We start from the raw sequence: 22,783 nt of genomic DNA on the forward strand, positions 1-22,783 counted from the left end.
ATAGCTTTAAATTAAGGGGGGGTAGATATAGGACTGATGTTAGGGGTAGGTTCTTCACTCAGCGAGTCGTTAGTTCATGGAATGCCCTGCCAGTAACAGTGGTGGACTCTCCCTCTTTATGGGCATTTAAGAGGGCATTGGATAGGTATATGGAGGATAGTGGGTTAGTGTAGTTTAGGTGGGCTTGGATCGGCGCAACATCGAGGGCCCAAGGGCCTGTACTGCGCTGTATTCTTCTATGTTCTATGTTCTATGTAACGTCTCTTATTCCTCAGGCAGCTGAGAAAGTTTGCCATGACGGTGAATACTCTTGCCAACTTTTATAGGTGTGCCATCTAGAGCATTCTGTCTGGGTGTATCACTACCCGGTATGGCAACTGTGCCATTCAAGATCGGGGACGGTTACAGAGAGAGGTAAACTCGGCCCGGACAATCACAAAGGCCAACCTCCCATCTATAGAATCCATCTACCAGGCCCGCTGTCAAGGAAAGGCCGCCAGCATTCTCAAAGATCCATCCCACCCTGGCAATGTTTTTCTACAACCTCTACCATCAGGGAGAAGGTACAGAAGCCTGAACACACGGACCATCGGTTTCAAAACAGTTTCTACCCTCCTGTTGTTAGAATACTGAATGGCCTCACAAACATTCGCCTGTACCTGTGGTTTTGTTTTTGCCGCTATTTACCTATTATTTACTTATCGATGCAACGTAACTCTGAGATCTGTCTGGATTGCTCGCAAGGCAAAGCTTTTCACTGTGCCTCGGTACATGTGACAATAAATTCAGTTCAACGATAATGTCCCTACCCTTGGTTCAGAAGCCTGGGTTCAAGTCCCACCTGCTCCAGAGGTGTGTAATACCATCTCTGAGCAGGTTGATAAGGAAAACATCCAGATAACATTTGTCAGTGCTGGGATATAATTGGAGAGGGAGAATGCAAGTCCATTACTGCAGAGAAAGTTGGCACCATAGAGAGGGTGGAGTGCTTTAACCTCCCTGACTAACTCCATTTTGTTTAGCCCTCTCCTGTCTTCCGACAACTCCCTCACTTTCAATGGTCTGCATTGCTCTGAATGGACTTTATACACCAACTAAACGTTTGGAAATATGGACGAATTACTAATTCTTTGTTCATCCATGGGATGACAGCTTCACAGGCCAGCATTTATTACCCATCCCTAATTGCCCAGGGTGCAATTAAGGATTGACCAAATTGCTGTGGGTCTGGAGTCACATGTCAACCAGACCAGGTGAGGATGGCAGATTTCCTTCGACAAGGTTCCCCATTGTAGACTGGTGAGCAAGGTTAGATCTCATGGAATACAGGGAGAACTAGCCATTTGGATACAGAACTGGCTCAAAGGTAGAAGACAGAGGGTGGTGGAGGCCTGTGACCAATGGAGTGCCACAAGGATCGGTTCTGGGTCCACTACTTTTCATCATTTATATAAATGATTTGGATGTGAGCATAAGAGGTACAGTTAGTAAGTTTGCAGATGACACCAAAATTGGAGATGTAGTGGACAGCGAAGAGGGTTACCACAGATTACAACAGGATCTTGATCAGATGGGCCAATGGGCTGAGAAGTAGCAGATGGAGTTTAATTTAGATAAATGCGAGGTGCTGCATTTTGGGAAAGCAAATTTTAGCAGGACTTATACACTTAATGGTAAGGTCCTAGGGAGTGTTGCTGAACAAAGAGACCTTGGAGTGCAGGTTCATAGCTCTTTGAAAGTGGAGTCACAGGTATATAGGATAGTGAAGAAGGCGGTTGGTATGCTTTCCTTTATTGGTCAGAGTATTGCGTACAGGAGTTGGGAGGTCATGTTGCGGCTGTACAGGACATTGGTTAGGCCACTATTGGAATATTGTGTGCAATTCTGGTCTCCTTCCTATTGGAAAGATGTTGTGAAACTTGAAAGGGTTCAGAAAAGATTTACAAGGATGTTGCCAGGGTTGGAGGATCTGAGCTACAGAGAGTGTCTGAACAGGCTGGGGCTGATTTCCCTGGAGTGTCGGAGGCTGAGGGGTGACCTTATAGAGGTTTACAAAATTATGAGGAGCATGGATAGGATAAATAGGCGAAGTCTTTTCCCTGGGGTTGGGGAGTCTGGAACTAGAGGACATAGATTTAGGGTGAGAGGGGAAAGATATAAAAGAGACCTAAGGGGCAACGTTTTCACGCAGAGGGTGGTACATGTATGGAATGAGCTGCCAGAGGAAGTGGTGGAGGCTGGTACAGTTGCAATATTTAAAAGGCATCTGGATGGGTATATGAATAGGAAGGGTTTGGAGGGATATGGGCCGGGTGCTGGCAGGTGGGACTAGATTGGGTTGGGATATCTGGTCGGCATGGACGGGTTGGACCGAAGGGTCTGTTTCAGTGCTGTACATCTCTGTGAGTCGAAGGACATTAGTGACCCAGATGGGTTTTTCCTGACAATCAATTCACTTTTTTTATTGAATTCAAGTTCCACCATCTATCATGGCGTGATTTGATTCCGGGTCCCCGGAACATTACCTGGGTCTCTGGAATAACAGTCTAGTGATAATACCACTACGCAACTGTCTCTCCAATGGTGGTTAGCAGGTGAAAATCGCCGAGGTGACTTGGAGATGGAAAAAGCCATTCGGTTGTTTGTGATAGCAGGTCCAGATATAAAACAAAAATTTAAAAACTAAAAACTGAAATTAGAGCCCTCTTCTGGTGTAGTGGTAGTGTCCGTACCACTAAGCCAGGACACCCAGGTTCAAGTCCCACCTCCTCCAGAGGGATGTCATTACATCACTGAACAGGTTGGCTACAAAAATAAAGTTAAAATCAGAAATTGAAAGCTAATGATGACCACCACATCTGTCACCAATTGTGATAGAAACTTATCTGATTCACTGATGAGGAGAAACATCGTCTCCCAGAGCGGGGGGGGCCTGCGGAATTCTCTGTCACAGGAAATGGCCAAGACCAGAATATTGAATGTTTTCAAGAAGGAGTTAGATTGATTTCTTGGGACTAAAGGGGTCAAAAGGGTGTGGGGAGGAAGTGGGGACAGGGGACTGAGTTGGAAGATCAGTCACTATCACATTGAATGGTGCAGAAGGCTCGAAGGGCCGAATTCTGGATTAGTGGTGCTGGAAGAGCACAGCAGTTCAGGCAGCATCCAAGGAGCTTCGAAATCGACGTTTCGGGCAAAAGCCCTTCATCAGGAATAAAGGCAGTGAGCCTGGAGCGTGGAGAGATAAGCTAGAGGAGGGTGGGGGTGGGGAGAAAGTAGCATAGAGTACAATAGGTCAGTGGGGGAGGAGATGAAGGTGATAGGTCAGGGAGGAGAGGGTGGAGTGGATAGGTGGAAAAGGAGATAGGCAGGTAGGACAAGTCCGGACAAGTCAAGGGGACAGTGCTGAGCTGGAAGTTTGGAACTAGGGTGAGGTGGGGGAAGGGGAAATGAGGAAACTGTTGAAGTCCACATTGATGCCCTGGGGTTGAAGTGTTCCGAGGCGGAAGATGAGGCGTTCTTCCTCCAGGCGTCTGGTGGTGAGGGAGCGGCGGTGAAGGAGGCCCAGGACCTCCATGTCCTCGGCAGAGTGGGAGGGGGAGTTGAAATGTTGGGCCACAGGGCGGTGTGGTTGATTGGTGCGGGTGCCCCGGAGATGTTCCCTAAAGCGCTCTGCTAGGAGGCACCCAGTCTCCCCAATGTAGAGGAGACCGCATCGGGAGCAACGGATACAATAAATGGTATTGGTGGATGTGCAAGTAAAACTTTGATGGATGTGGAAGGCTCCTTTAGGGCCTTGGATAGAGGTGAGGGAGGAGGTGTGGGCGCAGGTTTTACAGTTCCTGCGGTGGCAGGGGAAAGTGCCAGGATGGGAGGGTGGGTTGTAGGTGGGGCGTGGACCTGACCAGGTAGTCACGGAGGGAACGGTCTTTGCGGAAGGCGAAAAGGGGTGGGGAGGGAAATATATCCCTGGTGGTGGGGTCTTTTTGGAGATGGCGGAAATGTCGGCGGATGATTTGGTTTATGCGAAGGTTGGTAGGGTGGAAGGTGAGCACCAGGGGTGTTCTATCCTTGTTACTCTCTCCCCACCCCCACCCTCCTCTAGCTTATCTCTCTACGCTCCAGGCTCATTGCCTTTATTCCTGATGAAGGGCTTTTGCCCGAAACATCGATTTCGAAGCTCCTTGGATGCTGCCTGAACTGCAGTGCTCTTCCAGCACCACTAATCCAGAAGCTGGTTTCCAGCATCTGCAGTCATTGTTTTTACCTCGTAGGGCCGAATGGCCTACTCCTGCTCCTATTTTCGACATTTTTATGTTTTCTATGTCTATTGCCCTTTAGGGAGGGAAGTCTCCCATCCTTACCTGGTCTGGATTACATTTGATGATGATAGACCCAAAGCAATGTGTTTGACTCCGACCTGCCCTCTGAAATGGTTGAGTAAATACTGGGGCAAAGGGCATTTAGGGATGGGCAGCCCATGCTGGCGCTGCCAGTGACGTCCATATCCCTTACGGGAATAAGAAATAGAGAAACCTCCTCTGGGGGGTGGCCTGTTGAATGGAAGAGGCACTATACAAATGCAGATTACTTCTGGAAAATCTCGAGTCACCCACAAAATGGAGGACTGAACGAGAGCAGTGGGTAGCAAGCGTGTGGTTAGACCAAAGCAATTGGCAAATTCAGAGTCGGATTGGCTCCTGGGGCAAGGTGGGGTTGGACAGGGGCCTGAGGCCTGTGACAATTGCCCCTCTCTTAACCACACGGAGCTCTCCCATTCCTCTCCCTCCTCCCGAAAGCAACGTGTCCCGGAGATTACTCACGCCTTGGCCGACTGTTTGCTACCATTCGTATTTTCAAGTATTTCTGGAACATTCCACACGGCAAACCTGCAGGCTGGGTCCGTCCTGAAGGAGTTTGAAACTGTGAAGAGATGGTACTGCAATAAATGAGGCCCCCCCCACCCTACCCCGTGACTAATTCCACTGTTAAAAACACACATGCAAACTGTACGGACAGAACATACACACAGAACACACATTACATACACACAAACACTTACACTCACTCGCACACTTGTAACAGCTCCTCTCAATGCACTGCTATGATGCTGGGTGAAAGAACAGCTTTCACAGATTTCCAGTGAACCACATCTTAAGATATCCACCAGCCTCCCTTCACAGCACCATCCCAACTCTCAATATCTAGAGGGGCAAGGGCAGCAGATATATACAGGAACTTGTCCAGATGGAGAGGAACTTCAGGGAGTTTCGGTGCAGAGGGATCTGGGTGTCTTTGTGTAAGCATCACAGAAAAATGAGTCTGCAGGTACAGTGAGAAATTAGAAAGGCAAATAGAATTTCAGCATTGATTGATAAAGGAATCGAGTGTAAAAGTAGGGAAGTGTTACTGTAATTGTACAAGGCATTAGTGAGGCCACAGCTGGAGTATTGTGAACATTGGTGGTTCCCTTACCTGGGGAGGGGTGTAGGTTATTGGAGACAGTTCAGAGGAGGGTCACCAGATTGATCCCAGCGATGAGGGGTTTGTCTGATGAAGAGACATTGAGCAGTTTAGGACGATACTCCCTGGAGCTTAGAAGAATGAGGGGAGATCTAATTGAGGTCTATAAGATGCTAAAGGGGATTGACACAGTAGATGTAGAGAGGATGGATCCTCATGTGGGACAATCCGGAATGAGAGGTGATGGTTTTAGGATAAGGGGCAGCAGGTTTAAACCAGAGACAATGGGGAATTCCTTCTCTCAGAGGGACATGGATCTGTGGAATTCACACGCCCAGAGTGCGGTGGATGCTGGGACACTGAGTAAATGTAAGGAGGAGATAGACAAATGTTTAATTAGTAACGGGGTGAAGGGTTATGGAGAGTGGGCAGGGAAGTGGAGATGAGGCCAAGATGAGATCAGGCCATGATACTGAATAGCAGGAGCAGGCTCGAGGGGCTGAATGGCCTCCTAATGTTCCTAGATCTGATGTTCCAATACCATCAACTGCAAGTTCCCCTTCGAACATCTGACTGAAAATACAGATTATCAACCCCTTCTCCAGGAATGTGCAATAAATGCCAGCCCAGCCAGCGACACCCACATCCCAGGAACAGAGCTAAAGGATGACAAAGCACACAGCTCCATCCTGCTTCATTCACAAGCCTTGGAGTATCCAGCCTCGAAATATTCCTTAACAGCAGTTGGCCTCCCTGAAATCAGCTGACCCAGCACTGACCCAATCAGATTGAGCCCTGACCTCAGACTGTGCACCCTTCCTGTCACACCCACATTTGGTTTTTCACTCGCGGCTCAGTGTGGCCAGAGTCAATGGCGTGTTGTTAAAGTTGACACCTCCATTATTTTATTTTCATTTTTCTCATTTTTGGTTTGAAACTGTTAGTTGATGTTGAGAGTGGAACTTTGAAAGGAGAGCTTAGTAAACAAACTGCTGATGGGAACTGGCCTGGAAAGATAATCCAGATTAATTATTATCTAAGAACTGTGGATCCTTCAGCATCCTGATATGGCCTAGGCTCAGCACTCTCTCTCTCTCGGGTTTCATTGACTTGTTGGTAAGAAAATACCCCTCTGTAAGAAGTGAATGAATGAGCCTGGAAGGCTATTGGATCTTTTTGCATGCGTCAGCAACTCCAGAGTTCAAGCAAGACCTCCTTGCTTCTGAACAACTCTATTAACCAAGAATTTCAGACCACCTGGTACCCACTGTAAAACTGCTGACGTGGCAAATTATAAATCTTTTCTTTCTAGTTTATCCCTATGTCTGTCTGTTGGCATGTCAGTGGATGTCCTGATTAAAGGAGGTTGGGTTTAGACCTTGTTAATTAATTAGATTGTCTTGTTGTTTATCCATGTTCTGCATTTTAAATAATAAATTGTTAATTTCTGTTTAAGTTATAAACTTGGTGTCGGCTATCTGTTATTCTTCAAATCTGGTTAGGACCTATTGACTGATTCTTAAGGGTCTTTTGAGTGTTTTAAGTTGGGAATCCAGGGATAGGGAGGCTGATTTGGTTTGGTTTGTGTGTCTTTGCCTAATCATAAACATATAAACAATATAATTGATTAAAATATGCAAGATCCTGAGGGGTCTTGACCTGGAGGATGTGGAGAGCATATTTCCACCTCTTCAACAATCCAGGACTAGAGGTTACTGTTTTAAAAACGAGGATTGCCCATTTAAAACAGAGATGAGGAAAAGTTTTTTATCTTACAGAGTCCTGAGTCTTTGGAGCTCTCTTCCCGAAGAGCTAACAGTAAAGAGTCAGAGAGAGAGATGCAGCATGGAAACAGATCCTTTAGTCCAACCAGTCCATGCTGACCATAATCCCAAATTTAAACTAGTCAAGAGTCTTTGAATTGTTTTTAGGCAGAGATTCCTGATAAGCAGGGGGTTAAAGGTTGTTGGAGGTCAGCAGAAATGGGAAATAATCAGATTCGTCTTGCTCTTATTGAATGCCAGTGTTGACTTGAGGTTCCAATAGTTTACTCCTGTGCAGGTTAGGGTGGATTAGCCACGGGAAAGGCAGAGATGTGCAGGTTAGGGTAGATTAGCCACAGGAAATGGAGAGATTAGATTAGATTAGATTTTTTTTAGATTAGATTACATTACATTACAGTGTGGAAACAGGCCCTTCGGCCCAACAAGTCCACACCGACCTGCCGAAGCGCAACCCACCCATACCCCTACATTTACCCCTTACCTAACACTACGGGCAATTTAGCATGGCCAATTTACCTTACCTGCACATCTTTGGATTGTGGGAGGAAACCGGAGCACCCGGAGGAAACCCACGCAGACACAGAGAGAACGTGCAAACTCCACACAGACAGTCGCTTGAGGCGGGAATTGAACTCGGGTCTCAGGCACTGTGAGCACTTTGCCACCGTGCCGCCCAGAGATGTGCAGGTTACGGTGGATTAGCCACGGGAAAGGCAGAGATGTGCAGGTTAGGGTGGATTAGCCACAGGAAATGCAGAGATGTGCAGGTTAGGGTGGATTAGCCACGGGAAAGGCAGAGATGTGCAGGTTAGGGTGGATTAGCCACAGGAAAGGCAGAGATGTGCAGGTTAGGGTGGATTAGCCACGGGAAATGCAGAGATGTGCAGGTTAGGGTGGATTAACCACGGGAAAGGCAGAGATGTGCAGGTTAGGGTGGATTAACCACGGGAAATGCAGAGATGTGCAGGTTAGGGTGGATTAGCCACAGGAAAGGCAGAGATGTGCAGGTTAGGGTGGATTAACCACGGGAAATGCAGAGATGTGCAGGTTAGGGTGGATTAGCCATGGGAAATGCAGAGATGTGCAGGTTAGGGTGGATTAACCACGGGAAAGGCAGTGATGTGCAGGTTAGGGTGGATTAGCCACAGGAAATGCAGAGATGTGCAGGTTAGGGTGGATTAGCCACAGGAAATGCAGAGATGTGCAGGTTAGGGTGGATTAGCCACGGGAAAGGCAGAGATGTGCAGGTTAGGGTGGATTAGCCACAGGAAAGGCAGAGATGTGCAGGTTAGGGTGGATTAGCCACGGGAAATGCAGAGATGTGCAGGTTAGGGTGGATTAACCACGGGAAAGGCAGAGATGTGCAGGTTAGGGTGGATTAACCACGGGAAATGCAGAGATGTGCAGGTTAGGGTGGATTAGCCACAGGAAAGGCAGAGATGTGCAGGTTAGGGTGGATTAACCACGGGAAATGCAGAGATGTGCAGGTTAGGGTGGATTAGCCATGGGAAATGCAGAGATGTGCAGGTTAGGGTGGATTAACCACGGGAAAGGCAGTGATGTGCAGGTTAGGGTGGATTAGCCACAGGAAATGCAGAGATGTGCAGGTTAGGGTGGATTAGCCATGGGAAAGGCAGAGATGTGCAGGTTAGGGTGGATTAGCCACGGGAAAGGCAGAGGTGTGCAGGTTAGGGTGGATTAGCCATGGGGAACGCAGAGATGAGGTTGGGAGGAGCTGAGTTGGGATGGAATGCCCTTGGGACGGCCTGTGCAGACTTGGTGGGCCGAATGGCCTGTATCTACACTGTAGGGATTCTGTGATTCTAAGAATTCTTCCTCAGAGTGATAAATCCTGTCAGACACAATGAGATTCTACTACCTCTCTATACTTTCTCTGAAGCGAAGTGATTACAGACGGCTTGGGTGACTGTTTGACACATTCCTAGATTCCAATGCTCCTGTTTCTAGCTTCGATGTTTCTTTCAGGTATCACTTCAGGGAGAAGGGGTTTCGGAGAAAGGAAGGCCAGTGGGATTCCCCCTCCTAGAGCGTACCTACAGCTTTCCTTTCCACTCCTCACCTGACGGTGTAGATCCAGATCTCCATGGGGTCCACGAGGAAGAAGACCAGGTTGTGAGACCTGCTGTATGTGTAGCAGGCCACAGTCTGTACGGGAGTGTCCGTCGGCAGAGGAAGGACCACAGATAACTTGGTCCCGAGAACCTGGGACATGATCCTCAGGCTAAAGCCAAAACACAAAACAACGTAGGGCTGTTTCAAATCTGGGTTCATGGGGCTTTTTAATAACAACAACAACAGCTTCCACCTATTATAGCGCCTTTTACAAAGGAACTATGTTGGAACTGCAGACCGCCCCTGAAAATCTCACTCCCCGTGATATCCAGGGGGAGAGTGAGAAAGCCACAAGAGGGAAACAGATAGAACCAGGAGAGACAGAGAGGCCAAGCCAAAGGGTCAGCGACAGGTGACCTCTTCTGTTTAATTATTGACCATGAGGAGAGGGAAATATACAAGGCTTTATTTTAAAACAGGAACAGTGTCTTATTGGAAATAAAACAAAATCACCATGAAACCAGGTAATACCCGACTGGGTGAAACCAGGTAATACCCGACTGGGTGAAAGCTTCCGAAAGGAAATAAACAATATTCACAATTTCAACCACTGGGCACTGTCACTGGGTCAGTTACTGAGTGTGACACTGGGCACTGTCACTGGATCAGTTACTGGGTGTGGCACTGGGCACTGTCACTGGGTCAGTTACTGGGTGTGGCACAGGTCAGTGTCACTGGGTCAGTTACTGGGTGTGGCACAGGATCAGTTACAAGGTGTGACACTGGGCACTGTCACTTGGTCAGTTACTGGGTGTGACACTGGGCACTGTCACTGGGTCAGTTACAGGGTGTGACACTGGGCACTGTCACTGGGTCAGTTACAGGGTGTGACACTGGGCACTGTCACTGGGTCAGTTACAGGGTGTGACACTGGGCACTGTCACTGGGTCATTTACAGGGTTTGACACTGGGCACTGTGACTGGGTTAGTTACTGGGTGTGACACTGGGCACTGTCACTGGGTCAGTTACTGGGTGTGACACTGGGCACATGTCACTGGGTCAGTTACTGCGTGTGACAGGGCACTGTGACTGGGTCAGTTACTGGATGTGGCACTGGGCACTGTGACTGGGTCAGTTACTGGGTGTGGTACTGGACACTGTCACTGGGTCCATTCCTGGGTGTGAAATGGGGCACTGTCACTGGGTCAGTTACTGGGTGTGACACTGGGCACTGTCACTGGGTCAGTTAAAGGGTGTGACACTGGGTACATGTCACTGGGTCTGACACTGGGCACCTTCACTGGATCAGTTACTGAGTGTGACACTGGGCACTGTTACTGGGTCAGTTACTGGGTGCGACTCTGGGCACTGTCACTGGGTCATTTACTGGGTATGAAATTGGGCACTGTGACTGGGTCAGTTACTGAGTGTGACACTGGGCACTGTCACTGGGACAATTACTGGGTGTGCCACTGGGCACTGTCACTGGGTCAGTTACTGAGTGTGACACTGGGCACTGTCACTGGGTCAGTTACTGGGTGTGACACCGGGCACTGTCACTGGGTCAGTTACTGAGTGTGACACTGGGCACTGTCACTGGGTCAGTTACTGGGTCTGACACTGGGCACCTTCACTGGATCAGTTACTGGGTGTGACACTGGGCACTGTCACTAGGTCAGTTACTGAGTGTGACACTGGGCACTGTTACTGGGTGCGACTCTGGGCACTGTCACTGGGTCATTTACTGGGTATGAAATTGGGCACTGTGACTGGGTCAGTTACTGTTTTTGACACTGGGCACTGTCACTGGGTCAATTACTGGGTGTGACACTGGGCACTGTCACTGGGTCAGTTACTGGGTGTGACACTGGGCACCGTCACTGGGTCAGTTACTGGGTCTGACACTGGGCACCTTCACTGGATCAGTTACTGGGTGTGACACTGGGCACTGTCACTAGGTCAGTTACTGAGTGTGACACTGGGCACTGTTACTGGGTGCGACTCTGGGCACTGTCACTGGGTCATTTACTGGGTATGAAATTGGGCACTGTGACTGGGTCAGTTACTGTTTTTGACACTGGGCACTGTCACTGGGTCAATTACTGGGTGTGACACTGGGCACTGTCACTGGGTCAGTTACTGGGTGTGACACTGGGCACCGTCACTGGGTCAGTTACAGGGTGTGACACTGGGCACTGTCACTGGGTCAGTTACAGGGTGTGACACTGGGCACTGTCACTGGGTCATTTACAGGGTGTGACACCGGGCACTGTCACTGGGTCAGTTACTGGGTGTGACACTGGGCACTGTCACTGGCTCATTTACAGGGTGTGACACTGGGCACCGTCACTGGGTCAGTTACAGGGTGTGACACTTGGCACTGTCACTGGGTCATTTACAGGGTGTGACACTGGGCACTGTCACTGGGTCAGTTACTGGGTGTGACACTGGGCACTGTCACTGGGTCCTTTACTGAGTGTGACACTGGGTCAGTTACAGGGTGTGACACAGGGTACTGTCACTGGGTCAGTTACTGAGTGTGACACTGGGCACTGTCACTGGGTCAGTTACTGGGTGTGACACCGGGCACTGTCACTGGGTCAGTTACTGAGTGTGACACAGGGCACTGTCACTGGCTCAGTTACTGGGTGTGACACCGGGCACTGTCACTGGGTCAGTTACTGGGTGTGACACCGGGCACTGTCACTGGGTCAGTTACAGGGTGTGACACTGGGCACTGTCACAGGGTCAGTTACTGAGTGTGACACTGGGTCAGTTACAGGGTGTAACACAGGGCACTGTCACGGGACAGTTACTGGGTATGACACAGGGCACTGTTACGATCAGTTACTGGGTGTGACACTGGGCACTATCACTGGATCAGTTACTGAGTGTAACACTGGGCACTGTGACTAGGTCCGTTACTGGGTGTGACACTGGGCACATGTCACTGGGTCAGTTACTGCGTGTGACAGGGCACTGTGACTGGGTCAGTTACTGGATGTGGCACTGGGCACTGTGACTGGGTCAGTTACTGGGTGTGGTACTGGACACTGTCACTGGGTCCATTCCTGGGTGTGAAATGGGGCACTGTCACTGGGTCAGTTACTGGGTGTGACACTGGGCACTGTCACTGGGTCAGTTAAAGGGTGTGACACTGGGTACATGTCACTGGGTCAGTTACTGGGTCTGACACTGGGCACCTTCACTGGATCAGTTACTGAGTGTGACACTGGGCACTGTTACTGGGTGCGACTCTGGGCACTGTCACTGGGTCATTTACTGGGTACGAAATTGGGCACTGTGACTGGGTCAGTTACTGAGTGTGACACTGGGCACTGTCACTGGGACAATTACTGGGTGTGCCACTGGGCACTGTCACTGGGTCAGTTACTGAGTGTGACACTGGGCACTGTCACTGGGTCAGTTACTGGGTGTGACACCGGGCACTGTCACTGGGTCAGTTACTGCGTGTGACAGGGCACTGTGACTGGGTCAGTTACTGGATGTGGCACTGGGCACTGTGACTGGGTCAGTTACTGGGTGTGGTACTGGACACTGTCACTGGGTCCATTCCTGGGTGTGAAATGGGGCACTGTCACTGGGTCAGTTACTGGGTGTAACACAGGGCATTGTCACGGGACAGTTACTGGGTATGACACAGGGCACTGTTACGATCAGTTACTGGGTGTGACACTGGGCACTATCACTGGATCAGTTACTGAGTGTAACACTGGGCACTGTGACTAGGTCCGTTACTGAGTGTGACACTGGGCACATGTCACTGGGTCAGTTACTGCGTGTGACAGGGCACTGTGACTGGGTCAGTTACTAGATGTGGCACTGGGCACTGTGACTGGGTCAGTTACTGGGTGTGGTACTGGACACTGTCACTGGGTCCATTCCTGGGTGTGAAATGGGGCACTGTCACTGGGTCAGTTACTGGGTGTGACACTGGGCACTGTCACTGGGTCAATTACTGGGTGTGCCACTGGGCACTGTCACTGGGTCAGTTACTGAGTGTGACACTGGGCACTGTCACTGGGTCAGTTACTGGGTGTGACACCGGGCACTGTCACTGGGTCAGTTACTGGGTGTGACTCGGTGCACTGTCACTGGGTCAGTTACTGAGTGTGACACTGGGCACTGTCACTGGGTCAGTTACTGGGTCTGACACTGGGCACCTTCACTGGATCAGTTACTGGGTGTGACACTGGGCACTGTCACTAGGTCAGTTACTGAGTGTGACACTGGGCACTGTTACTGGGTGTGACTCTGGGCACTGTCACTGGGTCATTTACTGGGTATGAAATTGGGCACTGTGACTGGGTCAGTTACTGTTTTTGACACTGGGCACTGTCACTGGGTCAATTACTGGGTGTGCCACTGGGCACTGTCACTGGGTCAGTTACTGAGTGTGACACTGGGCACTGTCACTGGGTCAGTTACTGGGTGTGACACCGGGCACTGTCACTGTGTCAGTTACTGGGTGTGACTCGGTGCACTGTCACTGGGTCAGTTACTGAGTGTGACACTGGGCACTGTCACTGGGTCAGACACTGGGCACCTTCACTGGATCAGTTACTGGGTGTGACACTGGGCACTGTCACTGGGTCAGTTACTGAGTGTGACACTGGGCACTGTTACTGGGTCAGTTACTGGGTGCAACTCTGGGCACTGTCACTGGGTCATTTACTGGGTATGAAATTGGGCACTGTGACTGGGTCAGTTACTGCGTTTGTCACTGGGTCAATTACTGGGTGTGCCACTGGGCACTGTCACTGGGTCAGTTACTGAGTGTGACACTGGGCACTGTCACTGGGTCAGTTACTGGGTGTGACACCGGGCACTGTCACTGGGTCAGTTACTGGCTGTGACTCGGTGCACTGTCACTGGGTCAGTTACTGAGTGTGACACTGGGCACTGTCACTGGGTCAGTTAATGGGTGTGACACTGGGCACATGTCACTGGGTCAGTTACTGAGTGTGACACAGTGCACATGTCACTGGGTCAGTTACTGGGTGTGGTACTAGGCACTGTCACTGGGTCCGTTACTGTGTATGACACTGGGCACTGTCACTGGATCAGTTACTGGGTGTGACACTAGGCAGATGTCACTGGGTTAGTTACTGGGTGTAGCACAGGGCACTGTCACTGGGTCCATTACTGGCTGTGACACTGGACGCATGTCACTAGGTCAGTTACAGGGTTTGACACTGGGCACTGTGACTGGGTTAGTTACTGGGTGTGACACTGGGCACTGTCACTGGGTCAGTTACTGGGTGTGACACTGGGCACATGTCACTGGGTCAGTTACTGCGTGTGACAGGGCACTGTGACTGGGTCAGTTACTGGATGTGGCACTGGGCACTGTGACTGGGTCAGTTACTGGGTGTGGTACTGGACACTGTCACTGGGTCAGTTACTGGGTGTGAAATGGGGCACTGTCACTGGGTCAGTTACTGGGTGTGACACTGGGCACTGTCACTGGGTCAGTTAAAGGGTGTGACACTGGGCACATGTCACTGGGTCAGTTACTGGGTGTGACACTGGGCACTGTCACTAGGTCAGTTACTGAGTGTGACACTGGGCACTGTTACTGGGTCAGTTACTGGGTGCGACTCTGGGCACTGTCACTGGGTCATTTACTGGGTATGAAATTGGGCACTGTGACTGGGTCAGTTACTGAGTGTGACACTGGGCACAGTCACTGGTTCAATTACTGGGTGTGCCACTGGGCACTGTCACTGGGTCAGTTACTGAGTGTGACACTGGGCACTGTCACTGGGTCAGTTACTGGGTGTGACACCGGGCACTGTCACTGGGTCAGTTACTGGGTGTGACAGGGCACTGTGACTGGGTCAGTTACTGGATGTGGCACTGGGCACTGTGACTGGGTCAGTTACTGGGTGTAGCACAGGGCACTGTCACTGGGTCCATTACTGGCTGTGACACTGGACGCATGTCACTAGGTCAGTTACAGGGTTTGACACTGGGCACTGTGACTGGGTTAGTTACTGGGTGTGACACTGGGCACTGTCACTAGGTCAGTTACTGAGTGTGACACTGGGTCAGTTACTGGGTGTGACTCTGGGCACTGTCACTGGGTCATTTACTGGGTATGAAATTGGGCACTGTGACTGGGTCAGTTACTGTTTTTGACACTGGGCACTGTCACTGGGTCAATTACTGGGTGTGCCACTGGGCACTGTCACTGGGTCAGTTACTGAGTGTGACACTGGGCACTGTCACTGGGTCAGTTACTGGGTGTGACACCGGGCACTGTAACTGTGTCAGTTACTGGGTGTGACTCGGTGCACTGTCACTGGGTCAGTTACTGAGTGTGACACTGGGCACTGTCACTGGGTCAGTTACTGGGTCTGACACTGGGCACCTTCACTGGATCAGTTACTGGGTGTGACACTGGGCACTGTCACTGGGTCAGTTACTGAGTGTGACAGTGGGCACTGTTACTGGGTCAGTTACTGGGTGCAACTCTGGGCACTGTCACTGGGTCATTTACTGGGTATGAAATTGGGCACTGTGACTGGGTCAGTTACTGCGTTTGACACTGGGTCAATTACTGGGTGTGCCACTGGGCACTGTCACTGGGTCAGTTACTGAGTGTGACACTGGGCACTGTCACTGGGTCAGTTACTGGGTGTGACACCGGGCACTGTCACTGGGTCAGTTACTGGCTGTGACTCGGTGCACTGTCACTGGGTCAGTTACTGAGTGTGACACTGGGCACTGTCACTGGGTCAGTTAATGGGTGTGACACTGGGCACATGTCACTGGGTCAGTTACTGAGTGTGACACAGTGCACATGTCACTGGGTCAGTTACTGGGTGTGGTACTAGGCACTGTCACTGGGTCCGTTACTGTGTATGACACTGGGCACTGTCACTGGATCAGTTACTGGGTGTGACACTAGGCAGATGTCACTGGGTTAGTTACTGGGTGTAGCACAGGGCACTGTCACTGGGTCCATTACTGGCTGTGACACTGGACGCATGTCACTAGGTCAGTTACAGGGTTTGACACTGGGCACTGTGACTGGGTTAGTTACTGGGTGTGACACTGGGCACTGTCACTGGGTCAGTTACTGGGTGTGACACTGGGCACATGTCACTGGGTCAGTTACTGCGTGTGACAGGGCACTGTGACTGGGTCAGTTACTGGATGTGGCACTGGGCACTGTGACTGGGTCAGTTACTGGATGTGGTACTGGACACTGTCACTGGGTCAGTTACTGGGTGTGAAATGGGGCACTGTCACTGGGTCAGTTACTGGGTGTGACACTGGGCACTGTCACTGGGTCAGTTAAAGGGTGTGACACTGGGCACATGTCACTGGGTCAGTTACTGGGTGTGACACTGGGCACTGTCACTAGGTCAGTTACTGAGTGTGACACTGGGCACTGTTACTGGGTCAGTTACTGGGTGCGACTCTGGGCACTGTCACTGGGTCATTTACTGGGTATGAAATTGGGCACTGTGACTGGGTCAGTTACTGAGTGTGACACTGGGCACAGTCACTGGTTCAATTACTGGGTGTGCCACTGGGCACTGTCACTGGGTCAGTTACTGAGTGTGACACTGGGCACTGTCACTGGGTCAGTTACTGGGTGTGACACCGGGCACTGTCACTGGGTCAGTTACTGGGTGTGACTCGGTGCACTGTCACTGGGTCAGTTACTGAGTGTGACACTGGGCACTGTCACTGGGTCAGTTACTGGGTCTGACACTGGGCACCTTCACTGGATCAGTTACTGGGTGTGACACTGGGCACTGTCACTAGGTCAGTTACTGAGTGTGACACTGGGCACTGTTACTGGGTGCGACTCTGGGCACTGTCACTGGGTCATTTACTGGGTAGGAAATTGGGCACTGTGACTGGGTCAGTTACTGTTTTTGACACTGGGCACTGTCACTGGGTCAATTACTGGGTGTGCCACTGGGCACTGTCACTGGGTCAGTTACTGAGTGTGACACTGGGCACTGTCACTGGGTCAGTTACTGGGTGTGACACCGGGCACTGTCACTGGGTCAGTTACTGGGTGTGACACCGGGCACTGTCACTGGGTCAGTTACTGGGTGTGACTCGGTGCACTGTCACTGGGTCAGTTACTGAGTGTGACACTGGGCACTGTCACTGGGTCAGTTACTGGGTCTGACACTGGGCACCTTCACTGGATCAGTTACTGGGTGTGACACTGGGCACTGTCACAGGGTCAGTTACTGAGTGTGACACTGGGCACTGTTACTGGGTCAGTTACTGGGTGCGACTCTGGGCACTGTCACTGGGTCATTTACTGGGTATGAAATTGGGCACTGTGACTGGGTCAGTTACTGCGTTTGACACTGGGCACTGTCACTGGGTCAATTACTGGTTGTGCCACTGGGCACTGTCACTGGGTCAGTTACTGAGTGTGACACTGGGCACTGTCACTGGGTCAGTTACTGGGTGTGACACCGGGCACTGTCACTGTGTCAGTTACTGGGTGTGACTCGGTGCACTGTCACTGGGTCAGTTACTGAGTGTGACACTGGGCACTGTCACTGGGTCAGTTAATGGGTGTGACACTGGGCACATGTCACTGGGTCAGTTACTGAGTGTGACACAGTGCACATGTCACTGGGTCAGTTACTGGGTGTGGTACTAGGCACTGTCACTGGGTCCGTTACTGTGTATGACACTGGGCACTGTCACTGGATCAGTTACTGGGTGTGACACTAGGCAGATGTCACTGGGTTAGTTACTGGGTGTAGCACAGTGCACTGTCATTGGGTCCATTACTGGCTGTGACACTGGACGCATGTCACTAGGTCAGTTACAGGGTTTGACACTGGGCACTGTGACTGGGTTAGTTACTGGGTGTGACACTGGGCACTGTCACTGGGTCAGTTACTGGGTGTGACACTGGGCACTGTGACTGGGTCAGTTACTGCGTTTGTCACTGGGTCAATTACTGGGTGTGCCACTGGGCACTGTCACTGGGTCAGTTACTGGGTGTGACACTGGGCATTGTGACTGGGTCAGTTACTGCGTTTGTCACTGGGTCAATTACTGGGTGTGCCACTGGGCACTGTCACTGGGTCAGTTACTGAGTGTGACACTGGGCACTGTCACTGGGTCAGTTACTGGGTGTGACACTGGGCGCATGTCACTGGGTCCGTTACTGGGTGTGACACTGAGCACTGTCACTGGGTCAGTTACTGGGTGTGCCACTGGGCACTGTCACTGGGTCAGTTACTGGGTGTGCCACTGGGCACTGTCACTGGGTCAGTTACAGGGTGTGACACTCGGCACTGTCACTGGAACAGTTACTCGGTTTGACAGTGGGCACATGTCACTGGGTCAGTTACTGAGTGTGACAATGGGCCCGTGTCACTAGGTCAGTTACTGAGTGTGACACTGGGTCAGTTGCTGGGTGTGACACTTGGCACTGTCACAGAGTAAGTTACTGGGTGTGACACTGGGCACTGTGACTGGGTATGACACTGGGCACTGTGACTGGGTCAGTTACTGGGAGTGCCATTGGACACTGTGACTGGGTCAGTTACTGGGTGTGGTATTGCACACTGTCACTGGTTCCGTTACTGGGTGTGACACTGGGCACTGCCACTGGGTCAGTTACAGGGTGTGACACTGGCCACTGTTACAGGGTCAGTTACTGGGTGTGACACTGGGCACGTGTCACTAGGTCAGTTACTGAGTATGACACTGGGTCAGTTAGTGGGTGTGACACTGGGCACTGTCACTTGGTACAGTTACTGAGTGTGACACTTGGCACTGTCACTGGGTCAGTTACTGGGTGTGACATTGGGCACTGTCACTGGGTCAGTTACTGGGTGTGACATTGGGCACTGTCACTGGGTCAGTTACTGGGTGTGACATTGTGCACTGTCACTGGGTCAGTTACTGGATGTGACACTGGGCACTGTCACTGGGTTAGGTACTGGGTGTGACACTGGGTCAGTTACTGGATGTGGTATTGCGCACTGTCACTGGGTCCATTACTGGGTGTGACACTGGGCACTGTCACTGGATCAGTTACTGGGTGTGACACTGGGCACATGTCACTGGGTCAGTTACAGGGTGTGACACTGGACACTGTCACTGGTTCAGTTACTGGGTATGACACTGTGCACTATCACTGGGTCAGTTACTGGGTGTGACACTGGGCACTGTCACTGGGTCAGTTACAGGGTGTGACACTGGGCCCTGTCTCTTGGTACAGTTACTGAGTGTGACATTTGGCACTGTCACTGGGTCAGTTACTGAATGTGATACTGGGCACTGTGACTGGGTCAGTTACTGGGTGTGGTATTGCGCACTGTCACTGGGTCCATTACTGGGTGTGACACTGGGCACGTGTCACTGGACCAGTTACTGGGTGTGCTACTGGGCACTGTCACTGGGTCAGTTACTGAGTATGACACTGGGTCAGTTACTGGGTGTGACACTGGGCCCTGTCTCTTGGTACAGTTACTGAGTGTGACACTTGGCACTGTCACTGGGTCAGTTACTGAATGTGATACTGGGCACTGTGACTGGGTCAGTTACTGGGTGTGGTATTGCGCACTGTCACTGGGTCCGTTACTGGGTGTGACACTGGGCACGTGTCACTGGACCAGTTACTGGGTGTGCTACTGGGCACTGTTACTGGGTCAGTTACTGGGTGTAACACTGGCCACTGTCACTGGGTCAGTTACTGGGTGTGACACTGGGCACGAGTCACTAGGTCAGTTACAGAGTGTGACATTGGGCACTGTCACTGGACCAGTTACTAGGTGTGCCACTGGGCACTGTCATTGGGTCAGTTACTGGGTGTGACACTGGACACTGTCACTGGGTCAGTTACTGAGTATGACACTGGGTCAGTTACTGGGTGTGACACTGGGCACTGTCACTGGATCAGTTACTGGGTGTGCGACGGGGCACTGTCACTGGGTCAGGTACTTGGTGTGACACTGAGCACTGTCACTGGGTCCGTTACTGGATCAGTTGTTGGTTGTGACACTGGGCACTGTCACTTGATCAGTTACTTGGGTGTGACACTGGCCACTGTCACTGGGTCAGTTACTGAGTATGACACTGGTCACTGTCACTGGGTCAGTTAATGGGTGTGACACTGGGCACATGTCACTGGGTCAGTTACTGAGTGTGACACAGTGCACATGTCACTGGGTCAGTTACTGGGTGTGGTACTAGGCACTGTCACTGGGTCCGTTACTGTGTATGACACTGGGCACTGTCACTGGATCAGTTACTGGGTGTGACACTAGGCAGATGTCACTGGGTTAGTTACTGGGTGTAGCACAGGGCACTGTCACTGGGTCCATTACTGGCTGTGACACTGGACGCATGTCACTAGGTCAGTTACAGGGTTTGACACTGGGCACTGTGACTGGGTTAGTTACTGGGTGTGACACTGGGCACTGTCACTGGGTCAGTTACTGCGTGTGACAGGGCACTGTGACTGGGTCAGTTACTGGATGTGGCACTGGGCACTGTGACTGGGTCAGTTACTGGGTGTGGTACTGGACACTGTCACTGGGTCCATTCCTGGGTGTGAAATGGGGCACTGTCACTGGGTCAGTTACTGGATGTGACACTGGGCACTTTCACTGGGTCAGTTACTGAGTGTGACACTGGGCACTGTCACTGGGTCAGCTGCTGGATGTGACACTGGGCACTGTCACTGGGTCAGTTACTGGGTGTGACACTGGACACTGTCACTGGTTCAGTTACTGGGTGTGAAACTGGGCACGTGTCACTGGGTCAGTTACTGAGTGTGACACTGGGCACTGTCACTGGGTCAGTTACTGGGTGTGACACCGGGCACATGTCACTGGGTCAATTACTGCGTGTGACACTGGGCACTGTCATTGTGTCAGTTACTGAGTGTGACACTTGGCACTGTCACTGGATCAGTTACTGGGTGTGACACTGGGCACTGTCACTGGGTCAGTTACTGGGTGTGACACTTGGCACTGTCACTGGGTCAGTTACTGGGTGTGACACTTGGCACTGTCACTGGGTCCGTTACTGGGTGTGACACTGGACACTGTCACTGGGTCAGTTACTGGGTATGACATTGGGCACTGTGACTGGGACAGTTACTGCGTTTGACACTGGGCACTGTCACTGGGACAGTTACTGGAGGTGACATTGGGCACTGTCACTGGATCAGTTACTGGATGTGCCAATTGGCACTGTCACTGGGTCAGGTACTGGGTGTGATACTGGGCACTGTCACTGGGACAGTTACTGGGTGTGCCACTGGGCATGTGTCACTAGGTCAGTTACTGGATGTGCCACTGGGCACTGTCACTGGGTCAGTTACTGAATGTGATACTGGGCACTGTAACTGGGTCAGTTACTGGATGTGACACTGGGTACATGTCACTGGGACAGTTACTGATGTGCCACTGGGCACTGTCACTGGGTCAGTTACTGAGTGTGACACTGGGCGCTGTCACTGGGTCAGTTACTGGATGTGACACTGGGCACTGTCACTGGGTCAGTTACTGGGTGTGACACTGGGCACTGTCACTGGGTCAGTTACTGGATGTGACACTGTGCACTTTCTCTGGGTCAGTTACTGGGTGTGCCACTGGGCACTGTCACTGGGTCAGTTACTGAGTGTGACACTGGACACTGTCACTGGGTCAGTTACTGGGTGTGCCACTGGGCACTGTAACTGGGTCAGTTACTGCGTTTGACACTGGGCACTATCACTGGGTCAATTACAGGGTGTGACACTGGGCACATGTCACTAGATCAGTTACTGGCTGTGACACTGGGCACAGTCACTATGTCAGTTACTGGGTGTGACACAGGGCACTGTCACTGGGTCCGTTAATGGGTGTGACACTGGGCACTGTCACTGGGTCAGTTACTGGGTGTGACACTGGACACTGTCACTGGGTCAGTTACTGGGTGTGAAACTGGGCACGTGTCACTGGGTCAGTTACTTGGTGTGAAACTGGGCACGTGTCACTGGGTCAGTTCCTGGGTGTGACACTGGGCACTGTCACTGTGTCAGTTACTGGGTGTGACACTGGGCACTGTCACTGGGTCAGTTACTGGGTGTGAAACTGGGCACGTGTCACTGGGTCAGTTACTGGGTGTGACACTGGGCACTGTCACTGTGTCAATTACTGGGTGTGCCACTGGGCACTGTCACTGGGTCAGTTACTGAATGTGATACTGGGCACTGTAACTGGGTCAGTTACTGGATGTGACACTGGGCACGTGTCACGGGGTCAGTTACTGATGTGCCACTGGGCACTGTCACTAGGTCAGTTACTGAGTGTGACACTGGGCACTGTCACTGGGTCAGTTACTGGATGTGACACTGGGCACTGTCACTGGGTCAGTTACTGGATGTGACACTGTGCACTTTCTCTGGGTCAGTTACTGGGTGTGCCACTGGGCACTTCACTGGGTCAGTTAC

At 51.3% G+C, this 22,783-nt stretch overlaps 1 protein-coding gene across 1 annotated transcript in view; it reads right to left on the minus strand.

The window, feature by feature from the left end:
• LOC122559235 (uncharacterized) overlaps nucleotides 1-22,783 on the minus strand; it is a 182,351-nt gene that overhangs the window by 113,772 nt on the left and 45,796 nt on the right. Inside the window, exons 9-10 of the mRNA XM_087994570.1 lie at nucleotides 9,325-9,486; nucleotides 4,821-4,904 (exon numbers count right to left, since the gene is read on the minus strand). Coding sequence (XP_087850696.1) covers nucleotides 4,821-4,904; nucleotides 9,325-9,486 — 246 coding nt within the window. The remainder of the gene's footprint in view (nucleotides 1-4,820; nucleotides 4,905-9,324; nucleotides 9,487-22,783) is intronic.

Source organism: Chiloscyllium plagiosum, unplaced genomic scaffold (assembly GCF_037043375.1).
Source record: "Chiloscyllium plagiosum isolate Xiang-an unplaced genomic scaffold, Cpla_swu_hap1 HiC_scaffold_14, whole genome shotgun sequence".
NCBI classification, from domain to species: domain Eukaryota; kingdom Metazoa; phylum Chordata; class Chondrichthyes; order Orectolobiformes; family Hemiscylliidae; genus Chiloscyllium; species Chiloscyllium plagiosum.